This window comes from Cryptosporidium muris, genomic scaffold (assembly GCF_000006515.1).
Source record: "Cryptosporidium muris RN66 scf_1106632373453 genomic scaffold, whole genome shotgun sequence".
Classification (NCBI taxonomy): Eukaryota; Apicomplexa; class Conoidasida; order Eucoccidiorida; family Cryptosporidiidae; genus Cryptosporidium; species Cryptosporidium muris.
The window spans coordinates 434,792-458,089 of record NW_002196570.1 but is presented as its reverse complement, the minus strand read 5'-3'; the positions used below and the strand labels follow the sequence as shown (position 1 = coordinate 458,089).

Genomic DNA, 23,298 nt, shown 5'->3' with positions numbered 1-23,298 from the left:
AATACCTAGTACTATAGTGATATAAATATGGCATAGTTTAAAAGTTATTGTGCCTGAATAGTACAGACCCAGCATACTTTAACAATATTTGAACACATATATCGAACTTTTGCCTCTAATTTTCTATTTCTATTGAAGGAATTTAAATAATTAGAGATTTTTTCAGCTCTCAAATTTTCCAGCCTTATGAATTCTCTAACTAATTTAGTTGGAACTAGCTTCAATATTCTAAGCTTAAACCTAGGTATTACAACCAAATCATGGGGGCACAAAGGACTTCCAGGCCTTATATCTTTGCTCAAATCTAATATATTATCGGAATTGTTAGTAAAAACCCTTGAATTTCCATGACCTGTTTTTTCGCTCTGAGTTTCTAAAATTAATTTTTCAATTTGAGCTTCAATGTCCTTAAATAATAATTGCCGTCTTTCACTTTTAGGTTTCTCCTTACTTTTTCTATTCCATTTATCTATATCATATTCTTTAAGAATGTTATTGATGACTTTCACATTTAGCACACATATTTCTTCTTGTTTATTATGATTTGGCTCATAATAGTACATTTCGGAGATCAAATCTAATTCACTTAAGCTTATTTGCAAAATGGCGTATAATTCTTTTGAGCATGAAGAACAGATCATATCCTTTAATATTAGTGGATTCATGCCAATTAAACCTGAGTTTTTTAATATAATTGAATCTTCAAATAAATTAATGTTTTGGATCTTCTGTTTTTCAACTTCAAGACATTCCAGTAGGCTAATGAATGCTTCTGGAGGAAATAGCTTTAAACGACCATTCCAGAAAGCTAGGGGGCTCAGTAAGATTTTTTTTCCAACTTCACAATGTATACATTGCATAGATGACAAATCCCATAAATCAGTTGTGTCTATTAACTCGCGATTCTGAAGATTCTTAATATTGTGATTGTCTCTCTTATATCTAAGTACAGTTTTACATATATCCATTCCATATATGAAATCACTCCACCAAGCACTCGGTACAGTAACGAATTCCAAGAAAGGGAAATTTGAAGCAATGTATTCATCATTTCCTTGGGATGCCTCAAGTACATATAACCATTTATCAGACCATTTCTTCAATGTAGGTTGCAGAACACAATCTCTCAAATATTCAACATGTTTTCTTCTAATATCGCATATATCTGATAAACACTTCAACTCAGCAGTAGATATTAAAGTTATCTGCTGAGGATAAAGTTTGGAACGATTTTCTTCTTTTTTAGGTAGTGGTGGGCTTGGAGCCAAATCTTCTGTCTCTTTAGTGCTATGAGACATTTTCAATTTTGGATCCCAATCCTTTCTTTTATATATAAGCATATAGCCAGTTTTACTTGTCATTCTCTTATTATCTTTACCTATAGTCTTAGGGTACCACTCTTGAACGTCCTTGTCATTAAAGTGTACCCAGTTCCAGCGTTTTCGAAGTTCATGATCTATTTTGCATTTACAATATGATATTTTGATGTTTTGGATTTCATGGGATGAATGTGAAACATCAAATTTATGTTTAGTAACTAATTTACTTGATTTTTTCGTTATAGCTTGAGAATTTTGTTTAAGTTGTTTGCATTCTTGAACTACTTTCTCAATATTCTGACCCAGAAAATTGGATTTATTACTTGGCACACCTTTGTTCTCTGGGGAGGAGGGTATCAATTGTTGATTTCTCATAATTAGATTTTGATTATCGTTATATTGTATAGATTCACACTCAGAAGGGAGATTTTGTCTTAAATTTTCATGAACCACTGTTCCAGAATATAATTTTGTGCATTCTGTATGAGATTCCATTTTCATTCCACTTGTTTTCTCTGAATCAAATCTTTCATTTATAAATTCCGTTTCTTCCTGACCATCTCCTCCTTTCAGTCCCCCATCCTTGAATTTTATTAAAGGTGATGATACTGTTCTAGAGTTATTTTTTGGAGTTATCTCACGATTTTGTGTGTTAGTTATATTATTAACAGGGTTACTATTCAGGTTTCTTGTCTGCTGGAATATCACTTCACCTTGTCTGATTTCTTGAATATGCTCTAAGTTTTGCATATCTTGTAAATTTTGCCCAAAAAGATTGGGTGTGTTAACTTGTAGAGCAATTCCATGTTGAAGTTGAGGTGACTTCAAAGGGTCAGCTACAGAATTTATATTTAACATCGGATTTCCCATCCTGTAAGTCGCTCCAAGGTTTAGTAAAGAAAAATGAGTATTTTGGCCTTGGTAAAAGAGTGGTTGTTGAACAGTAGATTGATCTGCATGAGGTATAGATGAAGTTTGATAGTTCAGAAGTGGATTCAAGAATCTAAATACATTAGGATTTGAATTAAGTGGCCAAGAATAAATACCAGATTTTATGTAAGAATCATCCTGAGGTACTCTCTGTATAGTAGACTTTTGTAACTTCGGACTTGCAGCTAGTGTAGATTGCTGTGAAGAATCTACAATCGTTGAATCTTGGGAAGATTCCAATATATTCGTCACATCAGATTCAGAATTCTGTATATATTCTTTTAATATTGAAGGTTGTTTAGCTTCATATGTAACTTCAGATTGAGAAAGGTCTATTTTAGGAGTCTGTGAATGTTCAGAGATAGTATATATTGATTTTGAACTTTGAAATATAGGGGAATAACAGCTCGATACATCTGGATTTAGTAGTGTTGCATTTCTACGTTGTAGTTCATGCAACATTAATAATGCATAAAGTTTATTTTGACTCATATGAGGTTCAGCTGCAGTTGGGGTTAAGGGTTCAGTTCTTAACATTTGGTCTACAGATTGTAATTTCTCTGAGAGATCCAAATTCAATGATTGATTATATTTTAATTGAGACATGAACTGAGCTAGACGATATTGTGCCATAAGTTCTACAGGAGCAGAGCTTGGAAATACCTCTACTTTTCTGCGACTCACAGCCTCATTTCCGGGGAGAACAGATTTCTGTTTCCTTTTTTTAATATCTCTAGGGTGTTCTAAGTTTGAAGACTTTTTTTGTTCATGTTTCATATTATTCCCAGGTTTTACAGGCTGGGACTCTATATTGGATTCTGGTGAAAGGTTTGAGTTTAAAGAATCCTTTAGGTTACATTCGTTATCTAAAATATCACATCCTAAAGTTTCAGGATTCATTAAAATTTTTTTATGAGAGTTCTTCCCATATTTCTTATATTTTGATATTTCCTCAGAAATACTTGATATATTTTGAAAAGTAGAAGATTTATATGTTGATTTAGAAGATAATTTTGCTTTAGTTCCATTTACATTTATTTTATAAGGACAATCTTCTGCTTGACAAGGTGACACGAATTCAAAATCTTTTAAAGAAGCAGTGTAATGACCACTCATTGCAGATTGTCCTTGGTGTTCTAAAATACCAATAAACTCATATTGAAGCATTTCATTTGGTAAGGTATCAATGTCATAAACCTGCGAATATATTATTTCATTATCACTATAGATATTGGACTTATTGTTTAGTTCCTGTTTTACTTTTCTTTCAATACGAACTTTATTACCACAATAAGGTTTAATATTTAAATCCATAGGAAAGTCTACTGGTAATGATAACTTTTTTCTTGTAAAGGAACAAGGGTCATAGATATATCTCTGTAAACAAATATGTAGATAAGGAGGTAGTTCTCGTAATGTACAGTGCTTAATAGCATCAGTTTTGTATCCACAAAGTTCGCACATATACTGATTTTCCCCTGTTAAACGTTCATGTCTAAAGAAATTATCAAAAGCTTTCTCCAAAGTTACACAACTAGAACTTTTTTTATCTCCAGATTCATCAGAAACAAAAGTTACACAGTTAATATCTTCACCAATTAAACTCAAGTCTTTGATATTATTGGAAGTATCAGAAGTCATAATATTGTTAAGTAGTATTTGAAGTCTAATTTCATAGAAATGATCTAATATATGAGTTTTGTTGAAACAAGTTTGACATTCTACATAGTAATCCAGCGTGCCACGAAATAATTTAGGGATAAAATTCGAATAGGAAAATTTTGATATTTGAGAATATTCAGGATTAGTATGTGAATTATCTGCAGAACTAGTATTCCCAAATTCAAGAAAATTATCTAGTAGTTTCACATGATTACTCTGTGTATTAGTATTAGAACTATCTAATAAGATCTCAGAAACTCCTAAATTATTAGTATTCTCCAATTTGTCTTTATTTAAAATTTTCTCCAATACCTCAATTTTATCTTCAAATAGGCTCAGAAGTAGAGCTGCAAATTCAGTCGCATCCTCTTGGTTCTCAGTACTTATCTTTAAAGCTTTAGCAAATGTAGAAGGATCTACAACTGGATGTTTCCCACTTTCCATTAATAAAAAAATTTTTTGAAGTTCACTTAATGCAAGTAGAGAATTCCTAAGTTTTGATGTGCTATTATAACTAGTACTCTCATAATTATCTTTCATTTTATCTTTTTTGTATTCAATATTCTTACAAAAGCTATCTTTCTCAGCTTTTGAAGGGGTTGCCATACAAGTTAAAAAACTCTCCCCACTTTTTAATTTAGAATAAGGATATAACGTAGATTTTGTACAATCTGTACCTTCTATAAGGTTATCAGTAGAGTCTACGAGGGAATCACATGGAATTTGCAAAAATTTTGATCTAAAATCCAAATTCATAAATAAATACTGAAGATAAGACCCCATATAACATGTAGCTCCCAAATTACGAATCCCAGAGTATTTATAAGTAGACTTATATAAGTTTATATGTTCCTTAGGAGTTACCTTTACAGAAGTTGCATCTCTAGAAATTTCATCGCTTAATTTAAACCAATTTTTAATTGATCCCTTTCTCCAAATACCTTTTGTGTTCTTAAAGGACTTACAATGTATATCAAGTAGACTAAATGGATTTTTATTTGCAATAGAATCATATAATTCTAGATTTGGGCTATAAATGTTATATACATAAAGACCCATAAGCATTTCTGTTATCACACCATTAGGAATTTTCTTAAAATCTAAGTAATTTATGTGATTTATTTCACTGGAACGCATCTTCCCTAGTATTATTGTCAATTGTCAGCCCTTTATAGTGCATTCAGTCAAAGATACTTGTAAAATTAAAATCCCCACAAGTCATTTCCTGTGGTTATACAATCCTCCAAATATATTAAAATGATTAATTTTTGAAAATCAACCCAATCACATACATTAAATGAACCCAAACCCCTTAAATATAAACCCTTACAGTACCTACAAATTCTACAAAGGAACACGTTACATATAATGCGCCAGCGGCCGCGATTGGCTCTGTATTTAGAGACTCAAGATTAAATAAAAGATTATCAGGGTTAAATTAAGAGGATAGAAGTAGTTAATATATAACTAATGCACTAAGTGAACTACAATTTCAAATAAATTCAGTGAATAGTTTGTGATATCACAAGTGATGCATAATTATCCCATATTCTTAACAGAGGAATGTAATGTATTAAAGTACGTATGCTGCATAGCGTCTTGTGCTGTTATTCGTTTATTTGGATCAAACATAAGCATTTTACTTAGTAGATCAATACCTGCAGAATCCAAATTTGGGACAACAGAACTCCACTGTTTAGCTTCAAATGTTTGGAATGTCCTTTGTTTCCAGAGTGGTAACTCCTGAACCTGAGGCCAGATTGTTGGATTTGGGGTCCCTAAAACAGAGAAAATCTTTAAAAGTTGATCTTCATCCGAAGTCCCTGGAAAAAGAGGCTTCCCATTAGACATCTCTGCAAAAATACACCCTATACTCCATATATCTACTGAAGTAGAATATTTTTTACTCCCCATTAATACATCTGGAGCTCTATACCATAGAGTTACAACTTCATGAGTATAACTTCTTACTGGTATCCCAAAAGCTCTTGCTAAACCAAAATCAGCTAGTTTAAGAGCACCATCATTATTAATAAGTAAGTTTTGAGGTTTGAGATCTCTATGTAATATCCTATGTTGATGGCAATGAGCTGCACCCCTTAAAAGTTGATATAAGTATGATTGAACTAGCTTTGGTTCCAAACCATGAGAATTTGCATCTAAGATCTTCTTCAGATCTTTCTCCATAAATTCAAATACCAAAGTTAATCGTCTTTCAGAATGCATCACATCACATAATCTCACTATATTAGGATGATGAAGCTCCTTTAATAGAGAGATCTCTCGAATAGCTGTCGAAGGAATTCCTTCATCCTCTGCTTCTAAACGAATCCTTTTTAATGCTACAATTCTTCCTTGGGTATCCTGCGCTTTATATACTACTCCATAAGTTCCTTCTCCTACCTTTTCTAACTTTTGATATTTCTCCATAAATATATGTCAAAAGTATACAATAACAAAAAGGATTAGGTTCAGTTAGCTTCACAGCAATCTTAGAATTTATCCTTTAACCATAAACTACTTATCCACTTAATTATATTGTCTAATATTTTAAGTAAATTCTAGAATAGATTTGAACAAGCATAAGCTTTGAAATTTTACATTGAGGGTGGGATTATTACATGGCGCTCGAAGTAGTCTTGCAAAACGTGACTAAATATATACTAATAATCAAATATTGAATATTTATATACAAATTCCACACTATTTTAAAATCTGTAGTAAAATATTTTGAATAATTTATGATAAGTGTATATTGGGTATCTGAGATTAAATTACTTTAATTTAGTAATTGTTAAAACCCTAATTAAGCGGTCATATTAGTCTGTCAATATCCTTATAGAAATTTCTTGGTAAGCCCTATAGGTTTAAGAAATGACAGACATTTTAGGTAACCCATTAAAATCATTTAGAGATGACTTATGGTTAGGCAGATTTGTCTTATCTCCAACATTAGCTCTTGAATATTTTTTCTTATCTCCATTTCATGATCCAAATAGCTTGAATATGCAAAGAAAAATGAATCAGCTGTCTTGCGAGTAAGTGTACTCCTAAATGACTTAAATAGGCTTATTTTACATAAATTTGTTTTATATTTTTTTTTAGAGAAGTTGAAGGTATAGAGTATAAATTAATATATGTAAATGAAGAGGGCTTAGATCGTATTTCTCTTCCACCCGGATCAACTTGGATAGTCCCAAATCAATTTGGAATATTTATTATTCAAAAATTTCTAATACAATATCAACGAGAAGTTCCTTTACAATTGTATTATATTATTGCTGGAACTATTTATGAGGCTCCAAGTTTAAGTAGTATTTTTTTGCATCGTGTTGCAGAAGCTTTCAGAAATCTAGAGATAACTTTTGATCTAATTAAAGGGATGTCTGAATTCAGTTTAAATGAGGGTTATAACTGGAATTCAAAATTAAATAAAAGAAATTTAGATAGCAAAATAGATTCTGAGCCTTTAGGTAAGTCTGAATGAAATATGTGAAAAGATTATTATTTCTCTAAGTTTCTCTAAATAATATTGAAATCTATGTAGTAACTTTATCATGTACTCCTAATACCTATCAAAAAGTAGATAATGTGTTAGTATCAAATAAAAAAGCTCTTTTAGAGATTTTATCAGTAGATCCAAAGGAATAGTTAGTATTTTTGTAGATGGTTATTCTTACAAGAAGATATTTAAAAGACAAACATTCTAAGATTTAAATTTAGATTTTACCCAGAAAGATAAGCAGAAAAGGGGATTTGTTGGAATGTGATTAGAATTTGAGGATTTTAAAGAAGTAAATTTAAATATTTTAGAGAAATTCTATATATCCAACCTAGGCTTTGTAATGAGTTATTTATTGCCCGTATAGCGCCAACAAGATGATAAACAAGACGAAATCTGTGTGTATATAAAGTAAATACTAACCTAATGGATAAGAAGAGATAATAAATTAGAGGTAACTAGAAAGTAATTCTATTGAATTTTTAGCATATATATAGCTTAAAATATCAATCTTACAACTGAAAACTAAGAGTAATGGTACTCAAATTTTCCAATGTATCATTAGCTCTTGCAGCCTCTCTTTTTGTTACACAGGCTACTTTAATATATCTTTGGATGTATAAGTATAGCCTCTTATTTTTAATTTTTTTAATTGGAGATGGCTTATTACTTCTGAATTTTCTCTTGAGGAGACATGAGAACAATAGTGCAACAGCAGGTGGTTTACAATGGTTTTGGTATAGTTTGGTATTAACTTTGAAGACAATATTTCTTGTGTGGTACAAACCTGATGAATTGTCTATGAATATGTCTTTAAAATACTCATTACCTTATCCAATATTTCCTACATCAGTTTTCCCTATAATTCTATTTATTACTCCAGCCATATATATATTATTATCATTTAGAGCAGCTCCTCAACTATATGGATCACCAATTTATGTACTATCTACAGAGGGTTTGTTACATTCAGACTTAGTAACTCATGTATTGTTAGATTTAATTGATATAGTGGTACAAATACAACATGAACAATATCCAATATCCGTTATTATAAATTCACCTTGGATATATCTTTATGCAGGGATGATTTTGATTATAGTACTATTTTTCCATGGATTGTCATTTCCAACAAGTGGTAGTGGTGAATATACACCTTTTTATCATAAAGGAGGAGATGTTTATATTGTTCGTAAGCATGCTGCATTAGTTGGAATATTTCTTGTTGATATTCCATTGTTAATTCTTCGAATTTATATATGGTTAACATTCCCTGTAATTCCTGGCTTTAATCCCTGGATTATGAAGAATCTTTTATTTATTCCCTTACAGATTGTTCGATTAAATCAATGTAGACTAGCTGAGAAAGAAAGATCAAAAAATTCTCAAAGAGCTTCTTTCTTTGATGATCTTGGGATATCACGAGAAGATACTCAAAGTAATCCTCCGATTATTCCTGCAACTCGTGGAATGCCCCAATTACATATTGGGAGATCAAAAACAATGGACTTAAGAAATCCATCACTTGAATTAGTTACGCCAGGAATTAATATGAACTTTGATAATACTTCAATAAATACCCTTAAACCTGATCATTCTCAACAAACTATGAACCTTCATTCTTATCAAAGATCTCTTTCTAATATTCTTTTCCGTCAAAAAGCAAGCAAGACTACAGTAGAACCTCTTAATAACTCACTTCTTATAAATAATCAAGTCCCAAAAGATGGGCCTATTCCACCTGAAACAACTCGTGAAGTTAAGGAATCTTTTTCACAACCTGATATACGCTCAAAAGAAATTAATAATGAAATAATGGATATTATTAAAGATGTCAAGATTAATAGGAAAATCCCCCCATACGGATTTAGTATTAAAGTTATTCTTAAACAGATATTTTATATATTTCAAAGAAGTGGTCAATCTGCTTATCTAGCTTGTTTTCTTGACAATTCTTTAGAGCTTTCCCAATTTCAGAATATTAGACTTTCATTGGCATTCATAATTCCACTTATATCCCAAATTATTATTGTTATTTTATGTAGAAATACAAATTCCCAAGATCCTCAGAGTCAGTGTTATTCAACTTGGTTTTTCCCATACTTGAGTAATGCCAAACATTCCAATACTGCACCCTGTAGTGCTGGATATATAGGTATAGTCCTAATAAATGCAATTGGTTATATAATCCTTTGGTATGGTACCTGTGGAGTTGTGGAGATAATAGGAGGAGCTTTCTACCAAATGGTTATTCTTAATTCCTTTTTTTTTGTTGTTCATACAATTAGAAATTCTACATATATAGATCCATATTTATCTAGAAATGGAATTGATGTTGCTTACATTTTAGTACTCCTTTGTATGTGTCCTGCAGCTTTGTTACTCTTGTTTAATTACTTTCCTTTATCAAGTGCTTTCCTAGGACGCAAATTTCTCCGCTTTGCAAGTCCAATAGGGAAAAAACAATGGTTACATAATAATGCACCTAGTCCTAATACTCCTAATCAGCCTAATATTGGATTAAATAATAAGCGAATATCTCGCGGATATACCAATGAACACTGTAGAGAAGATGAACTTGGTTTTATAAGTACAGGATCTGTACTATTACTATTAAATTGCAGATATGGACTTGCTCCAGTTAGTCTTAATGAATTACTAATAGGTCCTGATACAATAAAAGGAATTCGTCTCACAGATATTCTTCTAGGAATTTTATACAGAGATATTTTATTTCTACTTGTTACGAGAGGAACGATGCTTTGCATGTGTTTTACTTGGTTCTCACTTGCATCCTTTTTAGCTCATATATTAATAACATTAATTTATGGTATTACGGCTCACACAATCAGATTATTATCTCTTAGGCGATATGAACTTAAGATCTTATTTCAACAAGTTCTTAAAGAAATAACATATGGCGAAAACACTCAGCCATATAACCAATTAGTGCCAAATTTCTTAACAAATACATTAGGAACTCAAGGATTACGTAGAAATAAAGTTATTAATGAAGAATGGAGGAGTACTTTAACTAGTTCAAATATATTACAACCACAAATTATTAAAGAGCCTACAAAAGATAATTTTCCTACTATACAAAGTATTGCACAGATTAGTCAACCTTTCATATCAGCCTCAGATATTATAAAGAAATATTGGGAATCAGGTTTCTTTTCTTCACCTGGAAATATAGTTTTACCATCAGCTTTAGGTAGTATTCCACTTTAAAATTTAGAATTTAAGCATTCCTTATTTATCAAACATTTTAGGTCACTTCTGGATCCTATAAATCCAACAATAGACTTTGTTGGCGCCTACCTCACAACCATCATAACAAAGTAAATATATGTCTCCTTGAGTTTAATTTTCGAAACCACACAATCTTGACTCACCTTCGGGTGAGTCTAAATTCTAAAATTGGCTTTAAAAACAGAGAAGATTAGCAAACCCCTGCGTAAGGCTGGTTTCATGAGCCGATAGGTATAACCAATTTTTTTTTCCTCTTTATCCTGACATACTCAATAAGATAGCTACTTAAAATCTAATCTCTAATACCTTCCTAAAAACCTTAACTTCTAAGTATGATATATGATAGTTTAAATAGTGTAAAACCTTAGTCATATACATTCCCATCAGAAACTCTATATAGAAGTTATATTATAATCTGGGAAATTACTTAAAAAACTAACAAGATACTAGTAATTACTCTTATTATAGTATTATACTTTTGTATTTAAGTATTTTAAAAACGCGTCCAATTCCTGAGTGTCATGTCTTAAATTTACTTAAAATCATTTCATAAAACGACATGGCCTATACTGAATTCTTCAATTTATTTCTATAAAACTGCAAAAATGAAGTTAGAAATTTTGGGATCATTAAAACCAATAAATTCTATTATACAAATCGTATTATATGATGAAACGCTTATTATAGTAGGGTTTGGAAATGAAATTCGTCTTTATAATAATCTTTTAGAAAATATTTGTCCTTGTTTAATATATCATGAAGTTCACCATGTATATGGAATATCTACTGAATATGGAAATGACAGTAATTTTGTAGCTTATGGAATAGGAGGTGTTTTATGGGCTAAAATAATATCAAAAACATCTCAAAATGGTCAAAAGGATACAAGAATGGTTGAAATTAATCGTTTATTATTAAAAGATCGCATTTTAGCATGTTTTTATATTAGAGATCAAAAGTGGTTAATTGGGTGTGCTTCTGGAAATTTACAACTTTGTGATATTTCAAATGGTTGTGAAGTAATAACAGAGTTTTTTCTAGAAGAGTGTTCTACACTCTATTGTATGAAAATTATTTCTAAAAAAAATCATTTAGATTCTGTTACTATTATTGGGGGTTCAGCTTTTAGTAAAATTTTAATTTGGAATATTGATTTTACATATAAAAAACAACATACCCAGATAAATTTATCACAATGTCTGACTGGCCATAGGGGAATAATTTATTGTGTAACAGTTTCTCCTTGTGCTAATAAAATTATTTCTTGTTCAGATGATAGAGAAATTCGAATTTGGTATAGGCAAGAATTAATTGACAATAAGAAATCAAATTTCAGAAATATTGCAATTCTATTAGGACATAATGCCAGAATTTGGACTGTTGAGTGTTCATGGGAAAATGGATACATCGTGTCTACATCTGAAGATGGAGATTTATGCATTTGGATTATAAAACAAATGAAATTAGATTCTTTATGTAAAATAAAACCTTTAGAACAATGGTATAAGGTACATCAAGGACGTGGAGGAAGATGTATAGCTATTAGAGATATAAAATACGATAATAAAAAAAGTTGTGAATTTATTACAGGTAGTGAAGGAGGAGATTTGAAAATTTGGTCTTTAAATTTAAATCAGATAAATTTAACAGAAATTCCTAAACAAAAAGAAAATAACTATGGATATTATACAATTAAACCATATAATAGTGATAAATATTGGTTTCAAGGGACTCATTTCATAAATACTAAGGCACTAATTGCAGTAACTAGACAAGGAGAAATTTATTATGGACTCAGGAAGTATAATGATGTTTCAAATTGGAATATATTACCTATAGCACATGTCCCTAAATATATTTATTCATTATATGGGTCAGGTACTAATATTTGTATGGGATCCTCTAAAGGAGGAATATTTTTTTTTAAATTTGATGATATTACATGTACAATTACTTCTATATTATATTTCGAACACATTGGATGGATCCAAAATGTAGTTTATTCCCATATTATTGCAGTTCTTAAAGATTCAAGCTATATTATTATTGCCTCCGACTCAGAAGGTAATATAGGACTTTCATATATTTATAAAAATATAGAATATCAATCAAAAATTTTAGATACTAGTATGTTATCTAAATATGGAGAAATAAAATGTGTTGATTCTGTTTACAATTCTAATACTATTATATTAGCTTTAGGTACTGTACTAGGAAACTTCTATCTTCTAAGAATAAAACTTGAGGATATGAGTGTTAATTTATTAAATATTCAATATCAATGTCACAAAGGAAATGTATCCTCGATTAAATGGCTAAATAATAATAATTCTCTTAGAACAACAGGACAGGATGGAAGAATTATAGAATATATTGTAGATATAGCATCAAATCAGGCAAATATATCCATTAAATGGGTTCATAAATGGAAAAGTCCCTGCGAATATATCATTGATTGTTTTCAATCAGAATCTTATGGGTGCTTTGTAATTGGAGCTCTTAAACATAGCCTTATGTTATTTTCCTCTGATGAACCTACATCTTCTTCTTTTCAGCTAATTTTAAAGCAAAATTTTGGGGGAATTAAAAGATCTTTTTATACTAAGTTTTTGTTGCAAGGTACTAGTTTATGGTTTATAATGGTTTGGTGTTATAAACCTTCTATCAACATGTTAATTGTTGACTTAAATAAATTAAAATATATAGATTCATCTATCTTATCTATTAGCTTACAATTAAATTCGAATCCAATTTCAAGAGAGTTATACTCTTCTTGTTGGATCTCTTCAGATATTTTAGCTCTTGGTGGTGAAGATCACTATCTCCGTATATACAAAATAAATCAAAATAGTTCTTATTCAGATAATAACTTTAAAATATGTAAATCTATAAGAATGTTGCATCCTTTGAGAGATATAAAAGTTTTCAAAATCTCTGATCATATATATTTACTTATAGTTGTTGGAATAAAACAAATGTTAAATATATACAAAGTTACATATTCAAACTATGATTATAGATTAAAAACAAATAAATCTTCAGAAATAAATATAGTACAACTATTTTCAAATTTAGACCATATAATATGTGATAGTGATCATACTAAATCTCATTGTAGATACATCTGTTTAGATATATTATATTATTGGGATAAAGAACACATTATATCGTGTTATATTTTTGTTGGTTCAAGTAAAGGAGAAATAATAATATTCAGGTTCAAATATAATTTTAAAGAAAATTATCTTGCTAATTTAGAACTTGAAAATGATCTTTTAAAATTAGATTTTGTTCCTTTATCAATCAGATGTATATGGAATACTAAAAACCCTATTATATTAGTTGGATTGACAAATGGTTCTTTAAAAATATTTGAAGTTAGCTTTCAAGATTCGTCTATAAATTTACATTATATTAAAGATTTATTTCTTCATTCTTCTGGTGTTAATGGAATTTCAATAATTAGATATTCTGAGGACGTGGGTGTTATATTTGCTTCTGTTGGACATGATCAATGTTTAAATATAGCCTCAACAAATGGAAAAATATTTGAAACATTACATAATAATCATTTATCATCCATAAGGGATTGTTGTTATGATCAAAATAGTCGATTAATTTATACTATAGGATGGGATCAGAAGCTCCTTATTTATCGTATAGACAAAAATGATAGTATCATTAAAATTATGGACTTCTCAATATCAATATGGGATGTAGGTAAGTGGAAATTACATAAATATGTACTTAAAGTAAATTTAGACTTTTCTATTTTATTTCTATAGCCTCTATCAGACTTTCTCCAGATTTTAAATTATTGTGTATAACCGGTGGTGCGGGATCTACTGAAATATATAAAATATCAACCAGTTAAAATGAATAGGATATATTTCCTTTTTTTCTTTAGGGAATTCAGTGTCAGAGTCTGACATCAAATAGTTAAATTAAGACATAAATTTGAATATAATCTTTTAATACTAACAAATTAGCGAGATTTCTTTTACTCAAAGAGTCGAGGCCATGCAAAAATTCCCGCTGCAGTTTTACCGCCCCAAACACCCACAATGTCTATGTCGAGGGAAATAAATTTAAAACCCTTCGTTTTACATTTGTATTTATTTTTCTACCAAATAAGGAGCTAAATTATATTTCTAATTGCAATTGTGTAAGTTAATAGATTATACCGAATTGATCATATACATTATGGGGGATGTACTGCTTGGATGGAGAATTTTCTAACTGCTTTGCAGCTCTGTATGGCTATTAAACATCACTATAGTCTAATCGTTGTGCTATCTTTGGCAGTTTGTTTGAATATAACAAGGTTATGGATTATATATACTAATATTAGGTGTGGGAAATTCTTTAGGAGGACATATCTACAGATTTAGATGTGTCATTTTGGGTGATTGCAAATTGGACTTTGAAGATGGAGTGGGGTTTCTGAATTGTATATTGTTAAGCATTGGGATACATTTAAATTCATTAAGTATTTAAACTGAGGTACTTATTTAGTCATACTTAGTCATACCTTCTCAAAGAATTGGGGCTAAGTTGTACATTTTCTTTTTCCTAGAGAAGTGGTCATTTCGGGAGTTGTTTTTAGCTATAACTTTTATACTTATTTCCTTTTTTTTTTTCCTTTTTAGATCCTACTAATTATGCAGATTTTTGTGAAGACTTTAACGGGTAAAACAATAACACTTGAAGTTGAACCATCAGATACTATTGAAAATGTAAAGGCTAAGATTCAAGATAAAGAAGGAATTCCACCTGATCAACAAAGATTAATTTTTGCTGGGAAACAACTTGAGGATGGTCGGACTTTATCTGATTATAATATTCAGAAGGAATCAACTCTTCATTTAGTTTTACGTTTAAGAGGTGGTATGCAGATTTTTGTGAAGACTTTAACGGGTAAAACAATAACACTTGAAGTTGAACCATCAGATACTATTGAAAATGTAAAGGCTAAGATTCAAGATAAAGAAGGAATTCCACCTGATCAACAAAGATTAATTTTTGCTGGGAAACAACTTGAGGATGGTCGGACTTTATCTGATTATAATATTCAGAAGGAATCAACTCTTCATTTAGTTTTGCGTTTAAGAGGTGGTTCTTGCAATTAAATATTGGAATCAAGAGCATTAGAGAATCAAGTTTTTTGTTCCCTTTGTTTTTAAATTATCCATATTGTGATGTAATCAATTACGTTGGAAAAGTGAGGTTGAATATTATAGGAAAGAACATAGGTTTCTTCCTTGATTAGAGTTCCAATTCAACTCACTTTACAAGATTCCATCATTGCAAATAGTACAATTACTTTCTACAGTACGATACAGTGCATAATTCCACAGTTATATATCATATACAGTCATATAATCACAGTTATAAAGTTTTATATCACTCATAGAATGATTAATTGTATATCTTGTATTATTTTAGATGTTTTAGATATATTTAGCTAAAAAGGGTCGCGCCTTGTATTAGGTAATAGTTATGAGCTATCCATTTCACAAATGAATCGAATTAAACGTCTACCAGATGAAGTTATCGCCAGGATAGCTGCTGGGGAAGTTGTTGTACGTCCTTCTCATGCTGTAAAGGAGTTAATAGAAAATAGTTTGGATGCAGGGTCATCTAGCATATCTTTACAGCTTAAGCATGGAGGTTTAAAAGGTTTGCAAATAATTGATAATGGGTATGGAATTGACAAAGCAGACTTCCCATTACTATGTGAACGATTTACAACTAGTAAATTAAGATTATTATCAGATATTGATTCTTTAAAAACATTTGGTTTTCGTGGTGAAGCTTTAGCCAGTATTAGTTATGTATCAAGATTATCAATAACTTCAATGACAGATTCTTCATCTTGTGCATTTACAGCCTCCTTTATTGATGGAAAGATTATATCAGATATTACTCCTGTTGCAGCTAATCAAAGAGGTACAATAATTAAATTTTCTGATTTATTTTACAATATGCCAGCTCGTTTAAGGTCACTTGGATCTTCCTCTGAAGAATATTCTATGTGTTTAGAATTAGTACAAAAGTATTGTATAGAATTTTATAAAGTAGGATTTTCAGTAAGGAAATTTGGGAATACTTGTTTGGATTTAAGAACTCCAGGGGGAGATAATATACAACGTGAAGATGTAATTCAATTACTATATGGTAGAGAATTATCAAAAGATTTGATATATTTAAATATATCAAGTAATATAAATTCCCACTCCTCTGATGTAAAAAGTGAAGAACTTTCATTACATTCACTAATTCCAAAATATAATATTAATTTATATATGTCTAATCTTAATTATCGTCCAAAAAAGTCGACAGTAATAATATTCATAAATCAAAGACTAGTTTCTAGTTCATCAATTAAGCAGGCAATAGATATGGCATACCAATATACAGGTACACAATATTGGGTATTTATTTCAATAAAGGTACCTCCAGAAACTATAGATCCAAATGTACATCCTACTAAAAGTAAAGTCCAGTTAACTCATGATGTCCTAATTGCTGAAATTATACAAAATAGAATGATAAAAGCTTTACAAGATACTAGCTCATCAAGATCTTTAAATGTAAATGACTTGAATTCATTTTCAGATGTTAAAAAACCTGATAAATCTTCAAATAAACCTACTAAGGTAAGAACTGACTCTCAGCAATGTTCTATAAGGGAATTTACAAATTCAGAAAGTAATGTAAAAACAGCATATAAAATATACTCTATAGATGGAACATTTGAAAATAAGGGAAGCTTAGGAATTCAAACAAATTTGATTAATAAAGGTTCTATAACCCAGGAAGATACTAGTGAGGACTCTGTAAATAAAACAAAAAAAATTATAATTAATAAGAACAACACTGATGATTCTATAGATACAGAACTAACATCTTATTCATCTTCATCTTGTAAACTTTTGCATAATTCCTTGCATAGTCAAGTTACTCAATTAATTTCAAATAATAATAATTTAATTCAAGAAACTATTAGTGAAGATAAAGAAATCTCATCTAAGTTAGAGATAAAAAATCTTATAGATATAAAATCTTGTACTCAAAATATTCATATTTTATATTGGTGTACTGAGAATGAGAATTCGAATAATAATAATGAAACAAAACTTGTAACCCAAAGAATTATTAAAAATTATTGGAATAATATTTCTGAAGGGATAGAAGATGATTTGGCAAGATCTTTATCTAATAGTATTTATATTGGGTTAGTCAAGCATCCTATATGCTTAGTTCAGGCAGAAAATGAATTATTGCTGGTAAACACAAAAAAGATGGCTAACTTAGCTATTATTCAATCTATTATAGATAGACTTGGAAGACTCCCAACATTAAGGTTTAATCCTCCTATTGATTTAAGAGAGATTTTTAGTCTTATGGAAAACCATTATAACTCTAAGTCACAGTTTAAATACAATGATAATTTATTTAGTAAATATACTAATTCAAATTTACGAATTAATTTAGAAAAATCTGTGATTTTATTGAATCACTATTCTTCTTATATTTCTTCAATATTTGGGATTTATATTAATGTTAAGAATATGCAACTAGAAACATTCCCACTATGTTTTGGTGATTACTTACCCAATATAGATATGTTACCAAATACTCTCTACCAAATAATTTCCCTATTAGATACATTTTATGATAGTATATCAAACCTTTATCAAAATATTTTAGAAAATAATCTAAAACCTGAAATATTGGAATCAAATTTAGATAACTTTGCAAATTCTTTATTAGAAATTGTAAAAGTAATTTCTTTATGTTACATTTCTGGTCCTGAATGTAATAGTGAACATTTATTCCAAGCAATAAAGCGTAATAATTGTTTAGTAATACCTTCAAGTAGTCTTGATAGTACGACAGTTATACATGTAACTAGTTTGGAAAAGTTATACAGGGTCTTTGAAAGATGCTAAAAATACATTATCCATAATAAAATATTGTGCCAAATATACCTATATAACTCTAATAATGTTATATACTATTGTTAATAATGTAGATACTTTTTTTCGCTTTTTCTTTTTGGAAAGACTAAAATTACTTTGTATATACTATTGAATGTCTTAATGAATACTTTATTGTTATAGTGTCTTATTTATCATTAATTTTACAATAATTTCTTGTTTATTTCTTCTTTATCTATGACTTCTACAGCGGCTTTAGCAAGAAAATATAAACAGTGTATAACATCTTCACCTTTTGTTGATATATTCAAATGATCAAATTCATTTGATTTATCTGCATTTATTTCAATATCTTCCTTGATTTCTTTTATTTTTGGTTCTTTTTTTATTTCATAATGATGTTCTAACTGCATATTTATCTTTTTAAAATTTGTTGTATCATATTTCGATGGGGTTGGAATTGATTCTTCATTTCTCTTTCGTTTTGTAAACTTTGATTTACATGAATCACTAAAGTTAAGTGGAAGTTTTTTATGTTTATTTATATACTGAAAAACTTCTCTTGCAAAATTCCATGCATTAGTTTCTCCATATTTATTAAAAGAGTAAGATTTTTGATGTCTTCCATTCTCACTTAATATAGGAGAGTGCTTAATCCTATAAACCAATCTTACTTCATTCTTGTTTATTGGTTTGTATATTTGTATTGCTCGGACCTCCATGTAAATATTTAGAAATTACTGACAAAATTCAAAGAATTTTCTAAGCAAACTTATCTTCTTGGTATTATGGTGACATTTTCTTGGGATATTGGGACACACAAGTCTAGTCTTATTAACAAGTGGTAGCAACCAAAAATAATTTATTATCAAAAAATATTATCGATATATCTTTGAGTTATCATCTTAAAACTTCTTATTTTGCTTCTTCTTCTACTAAATATTTTATTCTATTATAATTTTTAAATAAAACATTAATACTGTTATTATTACTTAATAAAACAAAAAAAAAAAGCAGCCAAGTTAAAATTCACGCAATTTCTTAGTAAATAAATGTTGATTTGTATTTATTTGTTAATATTCAAAATAATTACAAAAAAAATCGCATGCATGCATTTTAGGTAATATTTTTTTTGTAATTATTTTGAACATTAACAAATAAATACAAATCAACATTTATCTTTTTTTTAATAATTAAAATGTATACCTAAAGATTATCAACCAATTTTATTAATTCTATATAGTAATATGCTGTAATAGATGTTTTAAACAAGAGATCAAGTTACTAAAGTAAAAAGTGATTATATTTATACAGGGACTATTTTATAATTCTCATAATATTTGGTAATAGATATTAAAATTAATAATTCAACCAAGATTTTCGGATTATATAGTGTCTAATATATAAGGGAATTAATGGGTTAATATTATAATTTTAATTGTTGAAATAATATATATATATATGTTTATATAAAGATGATTGTCTATATTTACAATAAAAATAAGTTGAAATTTGAAATATATTTTTGTTAAAAAGTAATAATTATTTAATATTAGGTTAATAATAGTTTATGTTCATATAAATACTACTTCATTATTTGAAATAAGTACATAGGTTTTTTTAATGGTAAATTACCTAAAATTAGAGTTCTATTGATTCTTAATATAAATAAATTTGATAATATATATTTAAAAAATAAGATATTTTATTGATTTAGAATACAAATATGACATTATTCATATTCGAATATAGAAATTATTGCTATAATACCGAATAATAAAGTAATATCAGATATGATAAATATTTTTAGAGTTAAAATATAAACAAAGTGATAAAAACGTAAAATTTACACTAAGATATAATCGTAGTATTAATAATAAAATAGCACTTGTTTTACAAATATATATTATTAATTTGTTTACTAATAACATCTAATAACATATTCCAATTATAAGTTGATATTTACGTGATACATAGGCATAAAGAATATGATATTCTGTTTTCTCTGTAATATCTACTTTAATTTCTAAATATTATATACTTGAGTAAACTTCCCTCAGTGTTAGTACCCAAAGTCACTAATAAATTCTATTCTAAAATAACAAGTCTCTATATATCTATAATAATACAAAGTACTAAATATAATAATAATTACACAGCAAATCTTAGCTAATATTACTTCTATTACTTCTTATCCTTAGAAATTCTAGTTAATAAGAAGTGGTAAGTTACATCAATATAAATATCTCATTAAATAATAGCTCCCAGAACACTTCTCAGACCGTGGGTGTAACAAGGTAGATAATCTTACGGCTATACCACAATATATCGTCATATATAACATTAGAAGGTGGTATTCTTCCTTGAAGGTTTAGAACCGGGAGGATCAATCCAAGTGAGTTCTTTAACAGTCAAAATGTATATAACGGGGGAGACAAAGCTACATACCGCCAAATGTAGACAGCGATTATAACAGAGTACATGTCTCAGTTAAAAGGTTTTAATATGATCTTCTTTTACTTTTTTCTCCTTTTTTCCTCTTTATTTTTTTATTTTTTTCTCTTTTTCTCCTTTTTTATTTTTTTTATTTTTTTTTTCTCTTCTTCTCCTTTTCTTCTCTTTTCTATTTCTCACTTTTTTCTCTTCTTCTCTTCCTCCTTTTCTCTCTTCCTGTTCTCTCTTTTTTTTTTTAAATACTTCTTATTTCATATGTTATTAGAAGTAACTCGAATTTCCTCATTTGAATGCCTCATTGCTAACTCAATAAGTGTCTTTACTCCAAATCCATTGCTAACATTCTCTTTCCCAGAACAACCAGCCATATCAATGTGAGCATATGAAGTACCTTCACGAATAAATTCACTTAAAAATAAGGTAGATGTTATAACTCCAGCTACAGATCCACACATATTATTAAGATCAGCAATATTAGATTTGATATGTTCTTTATAATCTGTATCTAGTGGTAATTTGCAAAATTTCTCTCCAACATGATGACCAGATGTTTCAATAGTACTAACAAATTCATCTGAATTTCCAAGTAGAGAAGCATATTTTCCAGAAAAAAAGCTCATACTAAGGCCAGTTAAAGTTGCTAAATCAACGATTTTGTCTACTTCTAAATTGCATGAATAAACCAGGGCATCTGCTAAAGTGAGTCTACCTTCAGCATCTGTGTTTCCAACTTCTATTGTCTTCCCATTAGAAGCTGTTAAAACACAGCCGGGAAGATAAGCATTTTGAGAAATTGAGTTCTCACATATTGCCGAAATAAAGTGAATTTCTACATATTTTGGTTTAATTAATCCTATAGAATATGCAGAACCAAAAACAGCAGCAGCTCCTGCCATATCACTTTTCATATATTGGATATTAGGATGAGATTTAAGATTGTAACCTCCAGTATCCATAGTAATACCTTTACCAACAAAGGCTAACTTGTGATGAATTGGTCCTTCAGGTTTATAATGTAGATGTACAAATTGGGCAGGATACTTACTACCTTGTAATACACCAATATAAGCTCCCATTCCTAATTCTTCACATTCTTTAGTATTTAGAACTTTGTGTGATAGACCTACTTTCTTCGCCATTTCTAAAATTTCATGAGCCATATTAACAGGATTACAGTAATTTGGAGGAGCTGTGGTTAAATCTCTAGCAAACAGTAATCCAGTAGCAGTAGCAGTTATAGATGAAATCTTTGAATTACACTCACTTAGAATTTGTTCATTATTTACTAGTAAGTGAATATCTTCAAACTTTCTATTTTTATTTTTAGCATGGAATTGGATACCCTTAAAACGATTATCTTCAATAGTTTTAAGTATTAAATCAGCTAGGAAATTTAAGAGAATTCCTGACTTTGTTTCAAATGGTATAGCAATCATTGCGGAATTTATATGATATTGGGAAATATGACTCTGTAAAGTGTTAGATAGTTTTACAAAAAAATTTGCTGATAGATTCAAATTGGTTCCAGTAGAGACAATAATTAATGATTCATATGGCATACTAGGAGGTAAATTTATTGAAATAGCTGAACATTCAGAAGCAAATAAGTTTGCATCAATGGCTTTCTGAATACTTGATTTCAAAATTCCATCCAAATATTTATCTATAGATTCAAAAATTGGATGATATTCAAAAGAGCCAGAACTAGGCATACATACAACCAGACAATTTTTTTCAGATAATGGTAATTCCTTTGAAATTAATGAAAATTGAATATTAACCTCTGGAAAGGTTGAGAGTGGGATTTTAGAAGGTCGAATACCATCAATATCATGTCCAATAGCTCTTTTCTTAGAATAGGATTCCATTTTTAATATTTAATTGACCAAAATGAAGTTTTATTGTAAACCTTGCTAGTTATCTATAAGACTTTGAGTATATTTTAGTATGAGATCTTACTTAGTGGGCCTTGATCCCCCGCAAGTACTACAATATTATGGGGGTATATTGCAGTATGAGATCCTACTTAGTGGGATTTGATTCCCGCAAGTGCTACAATATTATGGGGGTATATTGCAGTATGAGATCCTACTTAGTGGGATTTGATTCCCGCAAGTGCTACAATATTATGGGAGCATATTGCAGCTTCTTGGATTATATATAACATTAAACTTCAAATCACTTCTTTATATAAAGAGAACTTCTATTACATTTGATTTTTTTTTGGGAATTCTAA

At 29.3% G+C, this 23,298-nt stretch overlaps 9 protein-coding genes across 9 annotated transcripts, besides 12 other annotated features; 5 read left to right on the top strand and 4 right to left on the bottom strand.

Moving 5' to 3' along the window:
- Positions 1 to 44: 44 nt before the first annotated feature.
- Positions 45 to 5,048, bottom strand: CMU_039290 (ubiquitin carboxyl-terminal hydrolase family protein; the record flags this gene model as incomplete). Its single annotated transcript, XM_002139175.1, has 1 exon — positions 45 to 5,048. The coding sequence occupies one exon, from the start codon at positions 5,046 to 5,048 to the stop codon at positions 45 to 47; it is 5,004 nt and encodes a 1,667-aa protein (XP_002139211.1).
- A 402-nt stretch (positions 5,049 to 5,450) lies between these two features.
- On the bottom strand, positions 5,451 to 6,341 carry CMU_039280 (cell division protein kinase 2, putative; the record flags this gene model as incomplete). The annotated part of the gene is made up of 1 exon (XM_002139174.1): positions 5,451 to 6,341. The coding sequence occupies one exon, from the start codon at positions 6,339 to 6,341 to the stop codon at positions 5,451 to 5,453; it is 891 nt and encodes a 296-aa protein (XP_002139210.1).
- A 444-nt stretch (positions 6,342 to 6,785) lies between these two features.
- On the top strand, positions 6,786 to 7,562 carry CMU_039270 (uncharacterized protein; the record flags this gene model as incomplete). The annotated part of the gene is made up of 3 exons (XM_002139173.1): positions 6,786 to 6,949; positions 7,017 to 7,384; positions 7,459 to 7,562. 3 exons carry the CDS (start codon positions 6,786 to 6,788, stop codon positions 7,560 to 7,562), a joined length of 636 nt encoding a protein of 211 aa, XP_002139209.1.
- Positions 6,981 to 7,015: a sequence feature (AT_rich).
- Positions 7,563 to 7,947: 385 nt separating the features above from the next.
- On the top strand, positions 7,948 to 10,644 carry CMU_039260 (uncharacterized protein; the record flags this gene model as incomplete). Its single annotated transcript, XM_002139172.1, has 1 exon — positions 7,948 to 10,644. The coding sequence occupies one exon, from the start codon at positions 7,948 to 7,950 to the stop codon at positions 10,642 to 10,644; it is 2,697 nt and encodes an 898-aa protein (XP_002139208.1).
- Positions 8,047 to 8,067: a sequence feature (AT_rich).
- Positions 10,645 to 11,270: 626 nt separating the features above from the next.
- Positions 11,271 to 14,450, top strand: CMU_039250 (uncharacterized protein; the record flags this gene model as incomplete). The annotated part of the gene is made up of 1 exon (XM_002139171.1): positions 11,271 to 14,450. One exon carries the CDS (start codon positions 11,271 to 11,273, stop codon positions 14,448 to 14,450), a length of 3,180 nt encoding a protein of 1,059 aa, XP_002139207.1.
- Positions 13,350 to 13,370: a sequence feature (AT_rich).
- An 876-nt stretch (positions 14,451 to 15,326) lies between the features above and the next one.
- Positions 15,327 to 15,794, top strand: CMU_039240 (ubiquitin family protein; the record flags this gene model as incomplete). Its single annotated transcript, XM_002139170.1, has 1 exon — positions 15,327 to 15,794. One exon carries the CDS (start codon positions 15,327 to 15,329, stop codon positions 15,792 to 15,794), a length of 468 nt encoding a protein of 155 aa, XP_002139206.1.
- Positions 15,795 to 16,184: 390 nt separating this feature from the next.
- On the top strand, positions 16,185 to 18,620 carry CMU_039230 (DNA mismatch repair protein MutL, putative; the record flags this gene model as incomplete). Its single annotated transcript, XM_002139169.1, has 1 exon — positions 16,185 to 18,620. One exon carries the CDS (start codon positions 16,185 to 16,187, stop codon positions 18,618 to 18,620), a length of 2,436 nt encoding a protein of 811 aa, XP_002139205.1.
- Positions 16,949 to 16,972: a sequence feature (AT_rich).
- Positions 17,506 to 17,536: a sequence feature (AT_rich).
- Positions 17,632 to 17,660: a sequence feature (AT_rich).
- A 191-nt stretch (positions 18,621 to 18,811) lies between the features above and the next one.
- CMU_039220 (uncharacterized protein) lies at positions 18,812 to 19,330 on the bottom strand (the record flags this gene model as incomplete). Its single annotated transcript, XM_002139168.1, has 1 exon — positions 18,812 to 19,330. The coding sequence occupies one exon, from the start codon at positions 19,328 to 19,330 to the stop codon at positions 18,812 to 18,814; it is 519 nt and encodes a 172-aa protein (XP_002139204.1).
- A 131-nt stretch (positions 19,331 to 19,461) lies between these two features.
- Positions 19,462 to 19,490: a sequence feature (AT_rich).
- A 54-nt stretch (positions 19,491 to 19,544) lies between these two features.
- Positions 19,545 to 19,621: a sequence feature (AT_rich).
- Positions 19,622 to 19,729: 108 nt separating this feature from the next.
- Positions 19,730 to 19,808: a sequence feature (AT_rich).
- A 220-nt stretch (positions 19,809 to 20,028) lies between these two features.
- Positions 20,029 to 20,163: a sequence feature (AT_rich).
- A 104-nt stretch (positions 20,164 to 20,267) lies between these two features.
- Positions 20,268 to 20,318: a sequence feature (AT_rich).
- An 801-nt stretch (positions 20,319 to 21,119) lies between these two features.
- Positions 21,120 to 21,299: a sequence feature (A-rich).
- Positions 21,300 to 21,313: 14 nt separating this feature from the next.
- On the bottom strand, positions 21,314 to 22,930 carry CMU_039210 (cytosol aminopeptidase protein, putative; the record flags this gene model as incomplete). The annotated part of the gene is made up of 1 exon (XM_002139167.1): positions 21,314 to 22,930. One exon carries the CDS (start codon positions 22,928 to 22,930, stop codon positions 21,314 to 21,316), a length of 1,617 nt encoding a protein of 538 aa, XP_002139203.1.
- Between the last annotated feature and the right edge of the window lie 368 nt (positions 22,931 to 23,298).